Source organism: Larimichthys crocea, chromosome XVIII (assembly GCF_000972845.2).
Source record: "Larimichthys crocea isolate SSNF chromosome XVIII, L_crocea_2.0, whole genome shotgun sequence".
In the NCBI taxonomy this organism is placed as follows: Eukaryota; Metazoa; Chordata; class Actinopteri; family Sciaenidae; genus Larimichthys; species Larimichthys crocea.
In genome coordinates, this window is record NC_040028.1 from 2505825 (window position 1) to 2527475 (window position 21651).

At 41.4% G+C, this 21651-nt stretch overlaps 1 protein-coding gene across 1 annotated transcript in view; it reads right to left on the minus strand.

Annotated features, from left to right (window-relative positions):
- The window catches only part of uvssa (UV-stimulated scaffold protein A), a 35903-nt gene extending 15187 nt beyond the window's left edge, over positions 1-20716 (minus strand). Inside the window, exons 1-10 of the mRNA XM_027291131.1 lie at positions 20516-20716; positions 19898-20016; positions 19220-19373; positions 18946-19122; positions 18354-18474; positions 17960-18267; positions 17710-17905; positions 16875-16984; positions 16421-16549; positions 927-1041 (exon numbers count right to left, since the gene is read on the minus strand). Coding sequence (XP_027146932.1) covers positions 927-1041; positions 16421-16549; positions 16875-16984; positions 17710-17905; positions 17960-18267; positions 18354-18474; positions 18946-19122; positions 19220-19373; positions 19898-20007 — 1420 coding nt within the window. The 5' untranslated portion in view covers positions 20008-20016; positions 20516-20716. The remainder of the gene's footprint in view (positions 1-926; positions 1042-16420; positions 16550-16874; positions 16985-17709; positions 17906-17959; positions 18268-18353; positions 18475-18945; positions 19123-19219; positions 19374-19897; positions 20017-20515) is intronic.
- Between the last annotated feature and the right edge of the window lie 935 nt (positions 20717-21651).

The following is a 21651-nucleotide window of genomic DNA, read 5'->3' on the forward strand; positions in this document are numbered from 1 at the left end:
CCGATGGTTTGAGAGAGCAAGACAGTGAATGAGAGTGAGCGAGCGCCAGCCTTGTTAAAGCCGGTTAATCAGACAAATAAAGTTATTTCCTGATTATTTCATAACAGTTACATTCAACACTAATAGACACACCCCCCACACACTGCTGCACAACCCTGCGGCAATCCTATCTGAATGTACCCTTACAGTGACAAAGATCCATAAACCCTCTGTAAACTATCTTCCCAGCACCACACGACTGAAGAAAGTCTGAGAGCAGCTGGTGAACAAAGTGGAGCGTTTAGCAGCTAAATCTTCTGAGAAGATGGTCGAGCTGAAAAATGGAACTCATTCTCCAAATGATGCTGATGTTGCTCTGTGTTTGTTGGATGTGTAAATACGCAGCTGTAAAAGCTTACAATATATAGATGTTCCGTTTCCATCAAGTGGCCAGAATCCAATGACTGCAATGAAGTCAGCCTGTGTGAAATAAATGAGAGAACTAGGCGCAGCATTACGGAAAGTTTTACCCACGTTCAAATTGTAATATGACTTTGTGTGATTATGCTTAATGCTAACTAAGGGACTCTCAGTTTGGACTTAAAATAGATTCTCTGGATGCCTCACACATCCATGGTGCCTCTAAAGCTAGTTAAAAGCTGAGTCGTGGTTTCATTTTTCATTCTTTGACTAAAACGAAACAAAACCTAAAACCTCACACATTTTTAACCGTGGTTGTATAAATAAATCAGAATATACCTGCACATGACCAGCTGGTCCTTTGAAGTGTGTGTGGGTGTGTTTATTTGTAGAGTGTGTGTGTGTGTGTGTGTGTGTGTGTGTGTGTGTGTGTGAATCTTATGAGATTAGGGCAGGTCTTCTTTTGTAGCTTAACCTCACTATTTATGCACGTGTCTGTAGATTAGTGTGTGTGGAGCTGAACTCACCGTACTCGGCTCGCAGATGCTCTGGAATGTGTGGCTCATAGCCTTCTTTCTCTGGAACCTCATCAAAATCATCATCGTCGTCGTCATCGTCCTCTCCGTCTGAATGAGCCTTCATCTGAGGACGAGAAGGGAACATTCAGCTTTTATTAATATCAACATTAGAAAAAACTTAGAAAGTTATTTATTATTTATTTCTCTGCATATTACTGCGCAATTGTCAAACATGCTAACATGAGGTCGATTCACTCTTTGTGTTTTTAAACACAAGGTCATCAGGAGACAGAGCAAACTCCAGCTGCTAATGAAGACCTGGACATGCAGTTTAAAGTCCAGAGAAAGTAGAAAGATATATATATATTTTTTTTACTTCTGAGCAGGGAGGTCAGAGTGACACACTACCTCTATCACCTGCTGTGGAGTCTCATATATGTACATATGTGGAGCAGCAAGTTTTATCATCCATCACCTACTGTGTGTTGTAGGTAGCAGCCCTCACTCTGGTGTGTGTGTGTGTGTGTGTGTGTGTGTGTGTAAAGGATATTAAACAGAGGGCAAAGCAGCTTGGCATTCTGATGGACAGATAAGACAGAACAGTACAGTGAGCGAGTTACTAGAGTTCTCTGTGTATCAGAGAGGGGCTGAAAGAGATGGAGACAAAGATGGATAAGCCTGTTGCTGACATGTACAGTACAGGATGTACTAGAACAAGAAATGAGAAATCCAGAACGATGCATTACACTAAATGTCAAGAGTTTAAACAACAAATCTGAACAGGGTCCTGCGATAACAGCATGAACATCACAGTTACTATTTTATTTCATATTCAAAAACAAGAATGGAGCCTTGCCATTGTTCCAGCGGGCGACGGACCATTTGGAAAACTCCAATGGTCAATAGTCCAATCAATAGTCAATAGCTCATTTGTCGAGCAAATGCTGACAACATTGTGAAGGCTCATTTATCCAAAAAACACACACTGTTCTTGCAGTAGCATTGTGTCAGTGTCACATTCTGCCTCACCTAGGCGTGAAAACCAGGGTTTATATTACCGGGATAGTATTTCCAGAATAATGACTGTTTGTTTTCAGGAAAATGGGCTGTCACACAAATGGACTTTCTGTCCAATTGTACATTTTCAGACTGCCCAGGTTTCATAATACAGGGCTGTTGGATCAATGGGTAGTTCCCACAAAAACATACATACACAGGACAGCTTTGTTATTGCTTTAAAACCATGAATGGGAGCAGTAATTATATACTGTACTGTACATTAGGCCAACACAAAATAATGTAGATGGACCCACCGGTGCAAAACAAAAGCAGTTTAAAGCCAATGCAAGCCCTTCTTCTTGGGGTACAGTGCATGTTTAGAGACAATAACACGGCAGAAACTGTGACATAAATCAATCAACACTCTGCATTGTTGATCATAACACTTTTTACAATATTTGATGCCTGATTAATAAAAATGGAGCAGTTTGAGTAAACAGTCCAGAACAGAACAGGTACAGTAGAATGCCCTGAAAAGCCCAAACATGAGCCATCTCTCATGTGGGGTCCCCCAAGGCTCAATCCTAGGGGCTCTATTACTTTAACATTTACTTGTTCCCAATTCCATAAATGTATCATAATTCATCAGAGACAACACTCAAATTCACCAAGCTCTGTCACCAGGTCATCGCTCACCTTTTAGTAGATACAGGCACTGTTGGTTCGGGTCTGCACATGCGAAAAATCTAGAATATCAACAGCCTTGTCCTACAAGCTAAAACCTGCCCAAATGTCTCCTGATTTGTCAAATAAAACAGAAACTACACTTCCTGATATACTAAAGGAACCATTCAACAGTCAGTGCGGTGCAGAACATCAACCAAACCATCAACAAACGTTGAACCGGCGAATAGTTAGGTACAGTTTCCCCATCATTCCTTCACTCTTCTCCTCAGGGTTGTGTGATCTCTTTGGCTTCAGGGGAAAATGGGATGACAATGGTTGTGTGCGTGTGTGAGTGTGAATGTGAATGTGAGTGTGGGTGTGTGTGATGAGCTGCTATCAGCGCTAAGCAGAATTTATGGTTTTTAATTTTCTGGTGAGGTTGTTAGCCATTGGCTGGGCTACAATGCAGAACACAACACTCTTATACACACAGGGGTCATTTCCATAACACAAATGTGTATGTGTGTGTGTGTGCGTGTGTGTGTGTGTGTATGTGGGGCGGCTTTTGGTGGCTATGCCTTTAACAGCTGAGGACACAGACACACACTCCAGTCTAGCAGCATAATAATCACAGTGATTAGCGTTATGAGGAGCAGTAAAACCTCATGTTAAACTAACCTCTTATTCCCAAAGGCCTCTTTTTCATTAGTGTGTGTAATACCTGTGTGTGTGTGTGTGTGTGTGAGCGATAGAAAGGCTGCTGTGTTACTGCTGATAAAACCCATTAGAATGTTAGAATTAGTTTACAAATGATGAGTCCATTGACGATTACTAACCACCCACCCTCCTCCATCCCTCCACACGCGCACACACATACACACACAAACACACACACACACACACACACACACACACACACACACACACACACACACACGGGAGAGACACACACACACACACACACACACACACACACACACACACACACACACAGGAGAGACTCAGTTAACCATGTCACAACCCTGAACACCCCTCTTCATCCTGCACACAGAGACCAATTAAAACACTTTTCATATTACAATACTCACCATTCAGTGAAACAGCAACTAAACAATTAAAGCCTAATTAGTTCTCATTAATGCAGCCGCAGAGACTGGGACATGGTGGGTGGTCTGTGAATCTGGCCTCAGACATGAAATATGAAAGCAGATGGGACAGACATTACACTGAGCATACTCGTCCTCTGTCTGCTGTCAGAGAGAGGTGACTACTTCACCTCTAATGTTGCGTCACTGTTCAAACTTTTTACAAACCACCTCTAATATTGGCTTCACTGCATGTTTATTTTAGGCTTCAATCCATTAGCCAGGGTCAAGTGACCAAAAATCCAAGATGGCGATCCTGTTGATTACACAAGAGACTTGTAGCCAGCGCTTCCATCCAGTGCCCTTTGCACTTTATCTACACCTACACCCAACTCCAAATTCATGTGATAATAATCACTGTCTGCATGTAGTCCAAAGTCAATGCACGTGTGTGAACAGAAACACAGACAAAAGCATACTGCAGACCAAACCACTGTCAGAGAGCACCTTTTCAAACAAATGGGATTCAAACTAATTCAAATCAACACAATTGGTTTCAATTCATTTGGAAGTAATCCACAAAGCCCAAACTGTGGCAACACACACAGTCATCGCCATGAGTGACAAGGAACAACAGATTTACTGTTGTCAGGGATGTTAGCCTGCTTGCCATACTAAGCTCCTGCAGTTTGTGCTCATAATCCTGCTCACACTTTTCTTCTGTCCCGACACGTCAGCACATTTCAGCAGGTGGAAATCCATTCGAAGTAAAACGAGACCTTTACTTACCACACCAACCATCCTTCGACTCTCGGCATCCAAATAAACTCAAATGCGACCGACCCGTCACCATTCTCACAAGTGCCACACGTGCAACTCTCAACAGTGATGAGAAGGAAGTGAGACGGCTCCCACATTAGGAAAAGAAAAAACTTAATCCTTTTTTGTACTTTCCCAGGCAAGTGAGCTGCTTTATTTACAGACATGTTATTTTAGTTGACCCAGGTTGTCGGGTTGAGCCCTGCACTGGCAGCGGTGATGGGGCTCAAATGTTTGAATATGATTGTAAATGTCAAAAGGAGCCGAGATAACTCAAATATGTTCACGTCATAGAGATTATGGAGGATGGAACGTATATTTCTACATGTTTTGTGTGTCTCTGTGTGTTCTTTCAGTCATTTCTCTATTTTCACAGCAGTAGACAATGAAAAGAACTGAATTCCATTATGACCTTATAAAAATGAGGTGACTTAATCAGTGTGAGATGTAACGCTGCATCAAGTAAAAGGCAGTAAGGTAAAATCTCCCTGACTCTGATAAAAACAGAGCTGTTATTACTGCAAATGATCCTTTTAATCTAAGAAAGGATGTTGCACAGAGCGAACCTCGAGTGTGAGATACTGAGCTGTGATCTTATTTATTTAGCGAAGGAAAGCTGAGGGAACGCTGTTAAACTGAAGTGTTACATTTTAAACACCAAAGCAAACTTTCTCCATTACTCCACTGCACTTCTGCTCTTATTCATCCTTGCAGTGCAACGGATTCACACACAGCACACGTACACACACACCAATACACACAGATATAGTCTCTATAGGTTTTGTGCTTGTCTACTTTAATCCTGGCTGGTTTATTCTGCTCTGATCAATGACCTAAGACTAAGAAGTGATCACCCGGCTGGAGGAAAATCTTGCCCTAACATCATCCCTTTTCCCCCTCTTTCTGCCTCTTTGTCTCTAATTCACCTTAATTTAATCCTGATAGCATCGAGTGCTGTCGGCCGGCCTGGCAGAGCTGTAAGTCTCACAGTAGAATTAGCTTTCCTCCAGAAACATTTTGCTGACGGCGGGGCGCGGCTAAAATATGGCCTCTATTTCCCCCTCATGGCTGCACGAGGGGGCTGCTTTGCATTTTAACAGAGCTTTGGTTTATTCTGCGGGACACACACGAGGAGAAAATCACACAGCAACACAGAGTTTCCTCCCGCTGGAGATAAAAACTGCTTCTCTAACTGAAACTCAAGATTTAGCAGACAAATTAGAAGTGATGGTTTAAGTCGAGTGGGGCCATGTGTCATTGTAATAGGAAAAAGACAAAACAAATATTGCTAACTTTAACATTAAAAACAGGCCCCGATAGAAATAAAAATAGTTCCTGAACAGAGCAGAATAAATAAAAAAGTTGTTTAAGTAAAGCAGAGCTATGTGTTACTGTAATGGCAATGTTTACTCCCAGATAAAATAAAGCTGCTTCCTAAAGGGAAAATAGGGAAGGAAGAAAAATAAGTCGTTGTTTTAACAATCCCATATAGAAGGAGAGAGGTGGTGCTAAAGGAAGGGCCATGCGTTACTTGGACAACAATACAGCTTCAATGGGTGGTGCGACAACAACTGTCTCCAACTAAACATTACGACTATGAAATGAGAGTGACATCTTTAAGTAGTTTTGTCAAACTCACAGTCAACGGACTGAATATAGAATTATTTAGAAAATTCATCAAAATTATTTAGGATTTATTTTCTGTTGATTGTCTAGTGTGAAGAAGACTGTCTTGTTTATCCGGCACAGTGACGACTAATCATTAACCAGTTCATATCTCTCTGCTTCCCCCTCCAGGCCTACTGTCATGGCAGTGTTTACTGCCCTTCAGTGCAGACACTGCAGGGGTCTTAAACATCAGCAACAGACTGCTGCTCCCACCATGTAAGAAGGAGCTCGACCTCAGGTCCTTCATTCCAACAGCTGTCAGACTCTTCAACACCAGCACGACTTCATGACTTTCTTCTATATGTATCATAACCCTAATCGCTTTGGAGTCATTTATGATGCACCTTGTATACACAAACTGCTGTGACAAGTGAATTTCTCACTGTGGGATCATTAAAGTCTGTCTTATCTCATATCTTATATGACATGTGGTCGATCTGTAGTAGAGAGCACAGCGCAGCACATGCTACCACAGAATGAAGAGAAAATGCAGAAGAGCTCCTGATTCTATACAAGTCATCAACGTTCTGACTGGAGTAGCAGACGGTCATTAATATCTTCTCATTGTTTCAGGTCCTATAACAGCACTGTAAGGCTAAATGTGTGATTTTCACTGTCAGGTCTTGAACAAGCAGCCTTATGAGGCAGTTTTAGATTATACCAGTGATCACATCTTCTCCTGATGAGCAGAATCCCGCTTCTTGCACAAGCAAACCTCACAGAAAAATAAGCGAGGCAGACTATGAAAAGGGCAGATTGCTCTCCCGTGCACAAAGCATGATGGTGTTTTCTTTGTTTGGCATGGGAGAGCTCCACTGGCCTGCACAGGACTACGTCCAACACCAGACCAGACGTTACTGCCAAATATGAGTGTGTGGTAGCGCATCTCTGTAGCAGGTTCACGTGGCGGAAGCCAGCAGGGTGGAGGCTGCTAGCAGCATATTAAGGTCCACATACTTTTAATCATAATGTATCTTGAGCAGGGAGAAAGATTGACAGCTGTGTAAAAGAAAATCGATGCCTGAATAGGATTAGAAACTAAAGTATGTTGCTGCTTCTACAGGTGTCCTGCTTATTCAGCTTCTATAGCATCCCCCCCCTTAAATAAGACTCTTATCCTTTATAAAAATGATGTGAGGGCGCCGCCTCGGACAACTGCTCCCCTGACTTCATTTGTCTCTTGGCAAGTTTGATGGCGCTGCGTTTAAAAACCCATTCAATCTTATAAACCAAAAATTAAATGTAGTCGACTGTGATGGGCACTCAGTACATCTGCTATTTATATGCTAATGTACACTCAGGCTGCCAAGGTCTGGCAAATTATTACTGCACAGCCATAAGTCAGGTGTATGGCAAAGAGGGGAGGGGGCAGGTTAACCATCACACACACACACACACAAGGAGGAGAAAAAAGAGTGCGAGGAGGAGGAAGTGAACGCAGAGGGAGAAGGGAGGACGGAGGAGAGGAGAGGAGAGGAGAGGAGAGGAGGTGAGAAAGCCTCAAGAGATGTCTCCATTGTCTCCCTGACATGTTAATATAGCTCTCCACCTGGCTACACACACACACACACACACACACACACACACACACACACACACACACACACAGAGAAGATTATTTCATTCTACATTTAAGGCTGGAATGGAAAATGTCTTTTGGGAATACTGAGTGTCTCTAATGTCACCATTATCACAGGACATTTTCCTTAAGAGAGAGCAAGTGAGAGAAACAGTTAGCTTAATGAACACATTATACACAAATGTATTCATAAACACACAGTCATCTTCCCGAGAATATTACACATAAATTACACCCACACACTCACACAGATAGGAGAAGTTAGGGTAACTGGAGACTGCTGACACTGTGTGATCCTGGATGTGCCCTGAAAATTTTTTTGGATTACTTGATTTTGACATTCTAATAAAGGACTGGCATCTGGTGAGGTGAGGGAACCCCTAACATGTTCTACTGCTAAGAAGTCCTAACTAACCTGCCTGGGAGAGATGGTGGGAAAGGTCAAAGGTCTTAGAGGCCACTAGTAGATGACTGACTGGACTGTGTGTGAAAATGAATGTACCTCAATACTTTTTTGGTAGCAACCAAAATATGCTGGTAGTACTGATGTTTTCAATGTTTTCTTCTTTGACCTATTGTGCATCACAAGTATCTACAATAACCAGGCCTCCTAAGATGATAAAGCACTGTGGACTTTTGAAGAGGATCTCACCACTGTCATATTCTCAAAAAACTAAATACACAGTGTTGATCATTTCAATAAAATGATTAATATTAGATTCACACATCGAGCTTTTCATAACAAGGCTCTGAACGGACGCAGAAGCTCGCTCAAACATTTTGGAGTTTCTGGTTCAGTAACTCGAGGTGTATCTGGAACCTCTGAACAGATGACTTGATCTGTAGGAGAGGCGTGTGGACGAGGTGCTTTTCATTGCGTTTGTACTGAGGTTTGGATTGGATGTTTTCCTGTTAAAGGACCAGTGCAGAGGATTTAGTGACATCTAGCAGTGCAGTTGTGGATTGTAACCCACTCGCCTCATGCTTCATGAAGGAGAAACTGCAATGTAAAGTCAGCGTCTAGTTTGTCCACTCAGGGCTACTGTGGAAACTTTGTGGTTGAACCCGTGGTGTCTTTAGATATAAAAGACTCATTCATCATTCTAATTCTAATTCTTCTTTTCAGGTGATTATACACTAATGAAAACATAGTTAAGAGTATTATATTCTGTTATTACCCCAGGCCTGGACTTTTAAGTTCTGTGTATTTGTGTGAGGCTACACATGCTGTGATATGTGGCATTGGTTGATGGTATGTTTCATGCCTATGAAAGCACAAATTTAAACAAATACAACAACAAAATAAATAAAGTCAGGTATGGAAAAAAAAATGCTTTCCTAAACTAAGCTTACATCTTGGCTAATGTGCCAGTTACCTCTGATGTTTTAAACATCTTCCTGCCCATTAATATACTTCATTTCTACACAATTTTTATCGGAGTACTAAACCATGAATTCACTTACAAATCAATCTGTGGCCATGTTCTCATCATTACCACTGTTACAATATATTCTTCCTGTACTGTTCTCAGCTCTGTTAAAGGGACTGGAAGTCCACTGTCACTGATTGATTTCAACATATTTACAAACTAATTAGGCCTAAAGCTTCCAGTGGAGTCTGACCTGTTCAGGGCTTGATTTGCCACAACATCCCACATCTCTATTACCACCTTGCACTCCTATTTATTACTACCTTGAAAGGATCCCATGGGATCCCACACTAATGAGAAAAAAGCTTTCCACTCCCCTCGCTGTCTCACCAAAGCTTCTTCTCCGCTGCTTCACCCCATTATTATACTCCTCCACCCCCAACACTCCCAAACACACACATAGATGCACCCTTTGTCTCTGGGGAGCAGTCAGCTTATATGATGTATAGGGTGACATCTTTATTTCACTAACCTAGCCTGGCAGGTCTATTAGCCAGCCCAGAGCTTCCCAAACCTTTCCCTGTCAACGAGCTTATTCTCAACTGTCTAGTTCAGTTCCCCCTCCCAGCCTGTCTCAATCTGTGATCAAAACAGTCATTATTATACACTCTCGCCTGCTGCCAAAGTGAAATTACACACTGCTATTCTTCATTTTAACGCGGACCTCTGAAAGCTCTGGGTGGACACCTAAAAAGGTGCATGGGCCCTTCAAAGACCCCTGGGGGGTTTGTGGAGCCTACCAAACCAGTTTGGCCCTGTGATGTGAGACTGGTCCAGAGAGCTCAAGGAAAATCAGAGCGTGCACACACACACACGCGCGCACACACACACACACACACACACACACACACACACACACACACACACACACAGTATGTCAGTCCCAGTGGATCCATCAGTTCCAATTTGAAAACCATCTCTATTAACATTATCAGAGACCCCTGATGGAAGCAGACTGTGTCCACACTGATTTACTAAATTTTAGCCCAGCAGCAGAAACATTCACTTCCACACACACACACACTGTCTCATTTTTAAAATGACGCTAATTTATCCAAAACCATCCAAAGTCGTCTTCTTGTTGGCGAAGAACTGACACCAAAGTGGTGTCCTGAGTGGTCAGATGAAAAATACCATCAAATGAAACAATCCCTTTAGTCGCCAGCACACGTTTCATGTCCCCGGTGTGCTCAGAAATACCTTTAGGCTACCTCTGATCATTAAACTTTGTCATCAGTCAGATAAGCTCTCTTTGCAACAATCAGAAACATAAAATTATGTTCAATACAGTCAAGCGTTCACAATATGAACACATTAATGTGTGATTAAACCTGTAAATTTAAGACAGTGTAAAGGCAATTCTGAGATTTCTTTCAAAATACATTAAAAGTGTAAAGGCAATTCTGAGATTTCTTTCAAAATACATTAAATATGTTAAAAATAGTTGCTGAAAACGTGAAAAGACTTTGAACGATACTGAAATCTGGAGTTACAGTTTAGTTTAGGATTTTGTGGGTGGTCCTTAATGGGTGGCTCGATGACACATTGAGGCCACCCTGAGCATAATCCCCCTGCCTCCCTAACCCACAACAGTATAAAAGCCTTCAGCGTTTTAGCATCTGTGCTTCTCTGTATGCTAGTTATTATTCTTGTTTACATTCAGTTGCTAGCTAGCTATGCCTTCAAAGTACTGCAAATAGATTTTGCCTGGATGAACTTTTTATTTAAACATCACAAACACGAGAGATGATAAAGATAATTTTGGGAATTTTTTCAAAACAATTCCTGAAGCTCACAGTCCTGGAGCTGAGTTAGACACCTAATATTATAAACTTTTAATTTGGGTGGGTAGTTAATAACACTTTCTTCTTTGGTCTGACAAACTCGGAACACATATTTATTCTAATTTTACACAGACTTTAACAATAAAGACATGCTAACATTTGTGTTATTCATCTTAGAATGCAGCAATCAGATTCAGATTCTGCACATGCAGAGGGAAGTGAACATGATACTAGAGCCCATCATGACTGAGGAAACTAGATTTAATGTGGACTGCTCACGTCTCTTCCTGGTCAATATCAGCACACAGCACTCCTGATCCACAGGGTCAGATGGCTGCATTCGAGCATTTATTTGTTTACTGACCTGTCTCTCAAGCAAGGTTAGTCATTATTTATGATGTGGACCTTACAGCGTCACGTTCCATATTTCTGCATTATGGCTATTGTGGCTAAACACAATGCGACAATCAACCAAGCGGAAGTGTCACATTTTGTGTCCATTTTAGGTAGAATAAGTAAGTAAGTAGACACTCCTTTAGACCATGTCAGTATATGTGTATTCGAACAGCCTTTTTTATACCCTTATTGCCTTAAATTCTTTACTCCTTGCAGTTACCTTGTAAGCTTTATTCACAACATGTACGGGTGTAACTGCCTGACCATTTCTGAGGTGCAATAAACATAACTCCAAGACTCCCTACGAACATAATGCATAATGAGAAATAAATCGCGAAATGGAGGCAAAGAGAGCAAAGAGAGAAACATATTACTCGTGTACAGAAGGAGACACATTCAGAGAATGATTGTACAAACGAAAAAGAGGGAGCGGTGGAGGAGAGAAATAGAGGGATAGTCTTTCTTTGTTTATCTCCAGTGAGAAACAGGCGGCCACATCCATTGTTCTGTGATAAGATGGGTTATCAGCAGTAAACAAGGCCTGGGCCTGTATGAATGGAGCCAGGAGTGACTGAATACACTCTTAAAAACAGATATGTTCAAATAAGTCTGCATGTCTTATCCTTTCCTAAACACGAGCTCATGTTTTCAGTTCAGAATGCATATGGGATTCTCCTGGTGATAGCTCTTGTTGAAAACTGCCTTCAAACATATTCACCACCACAAAAAGTATAAAAGACGGCGTGAAATCTGCTGCTTTCCCGACACTGTGATACTTTCCTGAAGATACAAAATCGTTTAAGTAGGTAGAGCTCTCAGTTTGCTTCAGACAAATTAGGTCGTACAACCACGTCTGAAGACAAACGTGTCCTGTGTCTGTTCTGGACACGACCAAAAAGTCTGTCATCATAGAGAGACATTCACATGGAAACAGGCAGACCTGAATCATTTCAGTGGAGAGCACCTTTAACAGTTGCCACACATTGTTAAAATGTTTTAAATTTTTGTCATCCTACATGGCAAAATTAAAGCCCATAACCCATCATGTCAGTTATTACATTTCTTCAGTAGCAGCAGGCAGCCAACATACTTGCCACAGCAATCCCTGGCCTCATGTTGTCTCACATAGAAATCATTCAAAACATTTGAAATTTAGGACTGGATTACAACTCTGTATCTGTATCTGTATTAAAATCACTTATTGGCCAGGTGTGTGTACACATGAGGAATTTGACTCTTGACACTTTACTCTCATAGAACATACAGATAGGCATAGGTAGAGTTAAAAAACAAAACAGAGAACTTGACAGGTAAACGTAGACATAAACAAGAACAAAAACTATGTACATATAAAAAGGTAAATATATATAGATATATGTGTATCTATCTCTATATGTAAATATATGTATGTAAAGACAAGGATAAAAAGTTTACACTGTATAGGAATGTGTAATGAAATGGTGCATAGTGCAGGGATGATATAATAAATATAGACTGTACAGTAGGTTGACTTATAGACATGAGGTCGATATTTGGTATATACACTATGCACACTATACAGTGTAGGTGGTGATATTTACATAAATCATTTAGAATTGACAGTTCTTGTACAGACAATGTTACTGACATTGTGTGTCCAACTTTAGATGCTCATCACAGTGACAGCCTGTATCAACCCTGATAGAAAGAGAGATCTTCTGATGTGAGGGCGTCAGGACTGTGTGCTCCATATAAGATGTAGCTGACAGTAAACATTCAAATATCAGTCCACACACTCAACAGTCACCCATTGAAAAACAAACAGCCTGGTGCGTTTCTATCTTCAGTAGTATTCCAACTTCACGTAGACGTTTCTTCACTCAACCCTCCCTCTGTTTTATTCTCTTATTCAATAAACACGCCTCTCTATCTGCCTCTATAACACTCTTCTCTCTCTCCGGCTCCCCCGTTATGGGAGACTATACTGAGAGGCCCGTTGAGAGAGAAACCAATCGTGTGGTGTGTCAGCGGCCCGATAGAGAAGGACCCAGTAATGGAAGGCCTTTTAAGGCTAAAAAGGAAAAGCTAATTATGATAAAGGGGCTGTAAGTTGTGTGGTTATCGCAGTGCTGGGCCTGCTGGTGCAGCAGACTGGTCCCTGACAGTGATAACCAGGCAGAGTGAGACGCCCGGCGCTCTGTCACTGTCACTCCGCCGCTCTGTTCAGCTAAAGATGGATTCACACGCTACAACTTTTATGCCTTGCAGTTTGCATTCACTGCTCCTTTAAAAAGCTGAAATTGCATGCTGCTGTCATTGATTTTATTCTATCTCACAGCACCGTGAGTATGCGCCTAGTACCCCATCTCTAAAACACAAGACATTTTGGCAGTAATTAAACCCCCTCAAATAAGCAATTAGTTTGAGTGAAAGGTTTTTCAAATGACAGGCTTCATGACGGGTTAACTTGTGCCTCCGCTTTGGGCAGGCTCAAACAGCAGCAGAAGGACGATGCTCAGCTAGATACGGAGGCAGAGCCAGATAGACATATCAGCTGTCAAGCCATGGGGCACATTAGTGGTAGTGAAGTGAATGAATGGGTACATCCTCCCCCTTGCTCCCCAATTTCTTCTCTGTCTCTGATGCATTATGCATTATGGCTGTGCCTTGCTATCTCACCTCTCCCAAATGTCTTTACTATTAATATTTCCATCCTCCCTCTCTCTGTCTCTATTATGATAGTTCCCTCTGTGGGTTCATGGGAACGCAGGAACCAATGGAGACGTTTGAAGAAGAAAACAGGAAGAGAGCCGTGCAAACAAGAATAATACGCTGTTTTGATTCATTTGAGCTGTATAACATCATGAAATCACGTCATTTAACTTCCAAGCATCATGTTTTTTTTTAGCTACAGTGTATCAGGTAGAACACAACCAAAGAGTAATTATTGAGCTATTATCCATTTTATATTACTGAAATACGTCTTGTGGCAGCTCAGTAACAGTCTTAAGAGGACTTCAACGTTAGCCTGACTGCTTCTACTCAAGCAGCGAGTGCCTCGGCCGAGTGCTGATGAGCATCTGCAGCTGCACTTCTTTCAATGGCCACTAGATGGCGTAATGAAACACAGAGAATTCACTTTGGTTGGGTGGTGGTGTTCTTGACGTGGAGAGCACCATCTTTTTATCTATTCTTTACTAAACAACTGATTCTTTTATCCTCGATCGATATCATCTTATAGATGATATTGTAGATATTTTTCAAACACACAATGTTTGTTTGTTGAATTATTCAAGACTTGGACTCAGAGGTGTGTGCATGTACTCAGCTGTCTGTAGGCACACGAAGATTATTCTTCAACAACACACACACACACACACACCCACCTGTGCGTCTGTTTGATTCCTCTGTATCCATCAAAATGTGGACCTGAAACGTTGTTCTGTTACAGTGTGATAAAACTGTTGTTAAAGGGAGCAGACGACGATGGTGACAATCTCTCTGCTTGTATGTGACTCCATTAAAAAAAGAACAAACACAAAGCAAAAGCTTCACTTGTTTTAATGTGTGTGTTTGGTTCAAGAATCACAGTTCTGCTCTAAAGATGTGAAGGCTGTGTCCACAGGACATTGAGAGAAGTCAGCTGATGTCGTAGCTCAGACCTTTATCCAGGTTCGAGGAATCAGACAGAGATGGAGTCAGTGATCAACACTGCACTCCTCTGAAGCTGTTCTCTCTGACTGAATCACTGCTCTGTTAGTCTGTACAGTTAGACCGGAGTGATGACGGATTTGATTTGTAGTCCCATGCTGCCATCTAATGGTCATGTGCTAACATGTACTTGTGTCAGGTAAAACAGATCTTCAACCAAGGAGACACACAGAACAGGAACCCCCACATGTAATACATTTTTTAAAATAAAAAGTCACATTTTAAGCCTAGAATAACTTTATATTTACTTTATTCAACTTTAACTTCACCCTATCTATTTACATACTGGGTGATTAGCCTTTATGTGGTGATGATTGATAAAAAAGTGCAGGCATTTATTATTGGTTCTTAAATGCTTAAAGAGCATATTCGTCTTTGGACATGTCCACTGATTCATCCAACTGGAGTGCAAATGCCTCCGCTGTTTGTAGTTTCTCAATTATCTGCACCCTCACAGTCACCATTATTTTGATAAAAATGCTCAATTATTTTATTATTACAGTGGTCACTTGTTTATCGCGGGGAATACGTTCTAAAAATAACCCGCAATAAACGAAATCCGCAAAGTAAGTTTTAGAATTATTATAAATGTTTTAAGGCTGTAAAACCCCTAACCACACACTTTTATACACTTTTCTCAGACAGGCATTAACATTTTCTCACATTTCTCTCTTATTTAAACACTCTCAAAGTTCAAACTTTCGCAGATTTAACAAAAATAAGTAATAATACTGTATTAGTAAATTAAACCAAAGATCAAAACCTGTTTTCAAGCCCAAACATTTTTAACAAATGTAATTTTAATGATCAATCTACGAGGTTTGACACATAAGAAATTATTACCAGTAACTCACGCGTATTTCACAGTTCCTCTGACTGCAAACATACAGCACTTTAGAGTCACACTGCTAGCGATTGAACATTCATTTATGTAAATCTGGCTAGCCGAACGCATTTTGTACAGTACTCCCTTAGCCAATCAGGACGCAGAACACAATGCACGTTTATACTGTACAGTACACTGTAAAAAAAAGCATGCAAAATTACACAAAAAAAATCTGCAAAACAGCGAGTCCACGAAAGGTGAACCACGTTATAGTGAAGGACAACTGTACATAAATTGGGGGACCCCCTGCAGTACCTCTGCAGAGCCCCTAGGGGTCAGTGACTCCTGGTTGAAGACCCCTGGTGTCAGCACTATGCTTCCTTTCTGACGCTAAACCACAAGTGATTTGACTCCAGAACAGCCAGCAGGCGGATAACATGGACCTGCATGTTTACACATCATCCACATCGTCCTGCATGTGTTGTGTTGCTGAGCAGATTACTCCATGTAACTTGAATCAGCTCAGCTACAAGTCAGAATGTAGAACTGTGGGTAACTCACCACTTTGCGGACCCGGGTCTTGTAATCAATGTGAAGCTCTTCGTGCTTCTGCAGGGCAGCTTCCAAAGACCTCTTCAGATCCAGAGCTCTCCTTAACAGCTGCTGCTCAGCACCTGACTTGGTGAAGACCTACACACACACACACACACACACACACACACACAAACAAAGACACACACACAGACCTGTTACTTCCATAGTTGGACAGACCTAAGGCTTTCCTCAACAACCAATTAGAAATAAGATAAGAGAGAAAGAAGAAGAGTGTGTGCTCTGCAGGTGGTTTGTATCAAAGCATTTATTTGCTGAACAGAATGAATTATAATTCTGTGTTAACAGCAACAGTAGCAGAGAGACATCGTGGGTGGTTGGCCTCTCATCTTCTATTCAAATTTCTAAACACATTCTTTAATGTGATCATTGATTACATGTTACATGTTGAGTTTGTACCAACCTGAATCCAGCCCTGCACAGCTGGTAGATGTTTGCTTTTTATCAGTTTGTGGAGGTCTATCACCGTGGAAACCACTGCCTCATTATCCTCTGTCTCCTTAACATGAAGCCCTGGAGGAGAGAGAAGGAAATGCAGGAGTCGTCTGTTAGGTTAAAGTGAGGTCACCGCATGTAAGAAATATGACTCAGGATCAAAGGTACGTGTGGAGTTTCAATGAGTCTTAGATGTCCTCACACTGACTGTGTGCTTTGTAAACTAAATGATTCTGTTACATGACAAGCAGTTCAACTCGTGCTAATACACCTGAGGTTCTAATATCAAAATCTTTCAATATTTTACAAGGAGAAAAATTTTACAAAACATTTCATTTCAAGCCAGACTTCTTCAGTGTTCTTCTATTTTCTCTGTAATAGCCAAGAGAGAGAAACAACCTGACCGTGAAATGAGAGGGAGACACTCAGTCTGAAACTTTTCAGCCACTCAAATGTCAAATGTCGTCTGAACACAAACACAAAAGGACTCATCCTCAATAAAACAGCCTAAAGGTATTGAGGTTAGATTCCTCATTCATATAAATCTTGTGTTGCAAGTGTATTATATTATAGTCACACCTAGCTGAAAGAATAAAATCAGATCAATAATAACTGCAGTATGTTTTGAATGACTCCTGATTATTTTGTGGTGCTGTTGGAATAAAAATGATGATGATGAAAAGTGCTTCTTGATCATGAGCTTTACAGAGGCACAGTGTGTTGTATGACAGTGTTATTAGTAATAATAGTATCAGTAGTATTAGAGTGTGTCGGCACATGGATGTGACGTGTGTTGTACCCACCAGGACTCAGGTTCAGGTCCAGACTGTACGAGTGAGAGATGAGCCCAGAGTTCCGAATAAACAAGTCTTCACCCTCCTCCTCCTCCTCCTCCTCCTCTTCTTCTTCTTCTTCTGCACTACTTCCCTCCTCCTCCTCTTCCTCCTGTTCCTCCCTATCTTCTACCTTCTTCTTCTCGTTCTCATTCCCATCTCTTCTCTCTTCATCTTCCCCTTCCTCCTCTTCAGACCTGTTCTTCTTTTCCCTCTCTTTTTTCTCTTCCCCGTCATTCCTCTCCTCCCTCTCTATGGTTCCTTTGTCTTCTGTTTCTCTCTTTTCCTCACCATCACTTTTCTTTTCTTCCCTGCCCTCCTTCTCTTCTAGCTTTCCTCTTCTCTTGTCATCCCTCACGTCTTTGCTGCAGCAGGGCTGTTCATCAACTGATGAGCATTCATTGGCTGGTTGGGAGTTTGGAGAGCTGCTATTGGTTGTCTGGATGCCTGTAAGTTCAAACTCAGGGAGGAGCAGCCTCATACAGCACTCCATCTCTGTGAGCGTTGCCTCGATGTCTGGATACGACTCTGACCAAGAAATAATCAGGAAGAAAAATCAATTGTTGCTATTACTGTTGTTCTAATGATCACTAGCAGTGTCATTGAATGTTTACCCTCCATGTCTTTGAGGGCTGCCTCCACTCTCTCCTTGTAGATTATCTCCATTCTCCTCTGTCTGTCCTCCGCCCTCCTCCTCTCTGCTACCGTCCTGGCCTCAGCATCCTGGAAGTCCACCTGACGACATAGACACATGACATCATCACAGGGCCACAGCATGGGAAACATCATATAGTGCCTTTATAAAGTCAAAGCTTGTACACTACTTTGTGGTTTATTTATGCCATGCTAACGCCCTTAACTGATATGGTGTTGGTAAACATGGGGTGCTTTCTTTCTTCCTCTTCCTTGCTCCTCCAACTACCAGCCTCTGACCAGGAAAGTGGTCAAGATCTGCGAGATCATCGAGGATTTTACGCTCCCGTAAATCTGCTGAGTGACAGACGTATCCTGTCCAGACGTTTTTTTTAACTGGATGACAAAATTTAATGAGTCTGATGATGATTGGTCAACTGATCTGATGGTAGTGTAAACAAAGCTTCTCCTCAAAATGACGCTGGAGTGAGCGTGGATAACCCGTTAAAACATCTAAATATGTGATCATGTGAATATGTGTGATTATATCAACGCAATCAAAATCCCTCTCACCTTCTTAACCTGTTTGAGAAAGTGGTAGCCCAGAGCTAACTTCTTATAAGCCCCTCCATATGAGGTCTGCCATGACTGGACAGTCTGGATGGCAAGTGACCTCAGCTTTCTGGCTACCTCCTTAGGAGGGGGGAGGGGCTGCTCCGAGTCCGTCTCCACTGTTAACTCCAAGAACTCCTGAAGGACGAGAGAAACGAGTGTGAGCGTGAGCTTCAATCCTTCAACTTCTCGTGGAAACATGCGGTAGTTTTTTACTTTGACATTCTAAGAGTACCTGGAGGTTGTCCACCAGCAGAGTTCTGAAGTGATGTGATCTGGAGAAGAGCTCACTGGCTATCTGGAAGGCGGACAGTCGGACTTCAGCGTGTTCTTCGTTGAGCTGTGACAACACTGAGTGGTACACGTGGTCTATGCAGTCATTGGACACTCTGGGCGGAAAGACACAAGCAGATAGTCTCAAACATAGGAATCAGAATCACTTTTATTCGCCAGGTATGTGAACACACACGAGGAATTTGACTCTGATTACACTTTGCTCTCTTACTACAAACATCAAACATCTATAGACACAGGCACAGTAAAAGGTAGACATAAACAAGAACAAAAACAAAAGCTATGTACATGTAAAAAGGTAAATATATATATACATAAACATCTGTGCATATAGACAAGGAATCATTTTTGGTGCGATGGAGCATAGTGCAAGGATGAATGACTTTACCTAAAAAGGGTCTGTCACTAATCCATCTTTCTCAAAGAATTATCTGAAGACTCAGAACTACATTTGGCATTTGTGTTTAAAGCCCTTCTGTTTCTGTTTCAAAGTTTGGGCTTCTTTGTGAAGTAGACCTAATGATCTGAATCTCCTGTAAACCTTACAGCTACACAGGTCCTATACACAGGCTGAACTCTCCCTGTGGGCAGCTCTGTGGTCCTCCTGTCAGAGACGTACTTGCAGATCTTCTTGACCTCCTTCATCTTGTCCTGGTTGAGCTGTGGCTGTCCCGACGTGGTCAGCTGCTCCACCAGCTCCGACAGCCTGTCCCTCTGAGACAGCTCCATCACTGCCTGCTGATGACAGCCGTACAATAAGACAGAAGACAAACATCTGATCAGAAAGACATGATTCATGAAGACTGTCTTCTTATAGAAGGTGTCTTCTCATTGTAGAGCCAGACAACTGTTAATACAGATGCTTAAACAGTGACTATGTTACATTAATTCTACACTATATTTGATATGTTACACACAGTGAGTCATATATAGATATAGCCTTCACACCTCTCAAACATTAACAAGAGAATCATTGTTAGAAATGTAACAAAGCTAACAAGCTACATCAAAATGTAATGACCGATTTTAACTGAATTCATGTTAGCCTTCACAACTGACCCATTTACGTGTTTTTTTTAAATAAATAAAGCATTAAAATATACTTGACAGATCCTGTCAACTGTCTCTTTGTCTGTGCTAAAGTCCAGCTAGCATGAGGAATTCATTTAAAGGCTAACAGTCTGTTAGCAGCTACGTGCTAACAGATGTAAACACAGCCTGTCTCTTTAAATCTCACCGGATGTTGTATCTTTCTTTATTCAGTAAATGTTCCCGCCGTTAACTTCGAGGGGCCAAAACAACTGGAGCTCCATTCATGACAAAGCTGTTACATTCTAACATTTAATATATGTTTACTTATTAACGCCCTTTCATATCTCTGACATAACTGAGCTTCCTTACGTCGAGCAACACGCTCATTTCCGCTCACTGCTAGTACTACCGGGTTGGCTTTTCAGAATAAAAGTACCAAAAAGGCCATTTGTTGGAAACCGGAATAAAAGCAGAATAGAACTGCATCTAAAGAAACATCTGTTTATAAAATGTATAGGGAAAGGTGACGTCTTCAAATATCTGTATTCTTGTGAAATATAATAATAATAAAAATAATAAATATATGACACATTTCTATGTGTTGTTGTTGTTGTTGTTGTTGTTGTTAGTAGTAGTAGGAGTAGTAGTATTATTATTGTTATATACTATATATACAGTACTATTATTATATACTGTACAATAACATTAACATCATGTCATCAGTACTATTACCATCATCTTGCCACTGCACTTATTTACCTGTTTATCTTGTGTTTTTTAAGTGCCCATGTCCTATTCTGTGTTTTTATTTTTGTTTTTATTTTTTCTACCTCAGTATTTTATTCTATTGTATTTTTATTGTATTCAAATATACCGGGCTGCTATAACGACCTAATTTCTCACCACTCTCTACAGAGGGACAATAGAGAGCATACTGACCGGCTGCATCTCTGTCTGATTTGGGGCCTGCAATGCCTCAGGCTGAGGAAAGCAAAGAGAATAATCGGGACTGTCCGGAACCTAGTCTTTTTACACTCTTTGTACTGTTCAACGAACAGCTGGGACAACACACACGGTCAACAACAAGCTCCTTCTATGTTCGACAGCTTCATCACTGCTTTGGATTTTCTTGTTGCCATGAAAAACCTCCAGAAACCACTTGTGTTTGTTTGTCCTACAGCGCCTCCACCTGGAGGAGAGGAGCAATGAGCAGCAGTCACAGCAGTCAATGAAACAGCACACATTCAGTAAACTCACAGGTGTTTCTGTCAGTGATTCACTGAACTTCATCCAGAAGAGAAAATCTTGAAAACATGGACGTGTAAAAAATAAATGATGTCA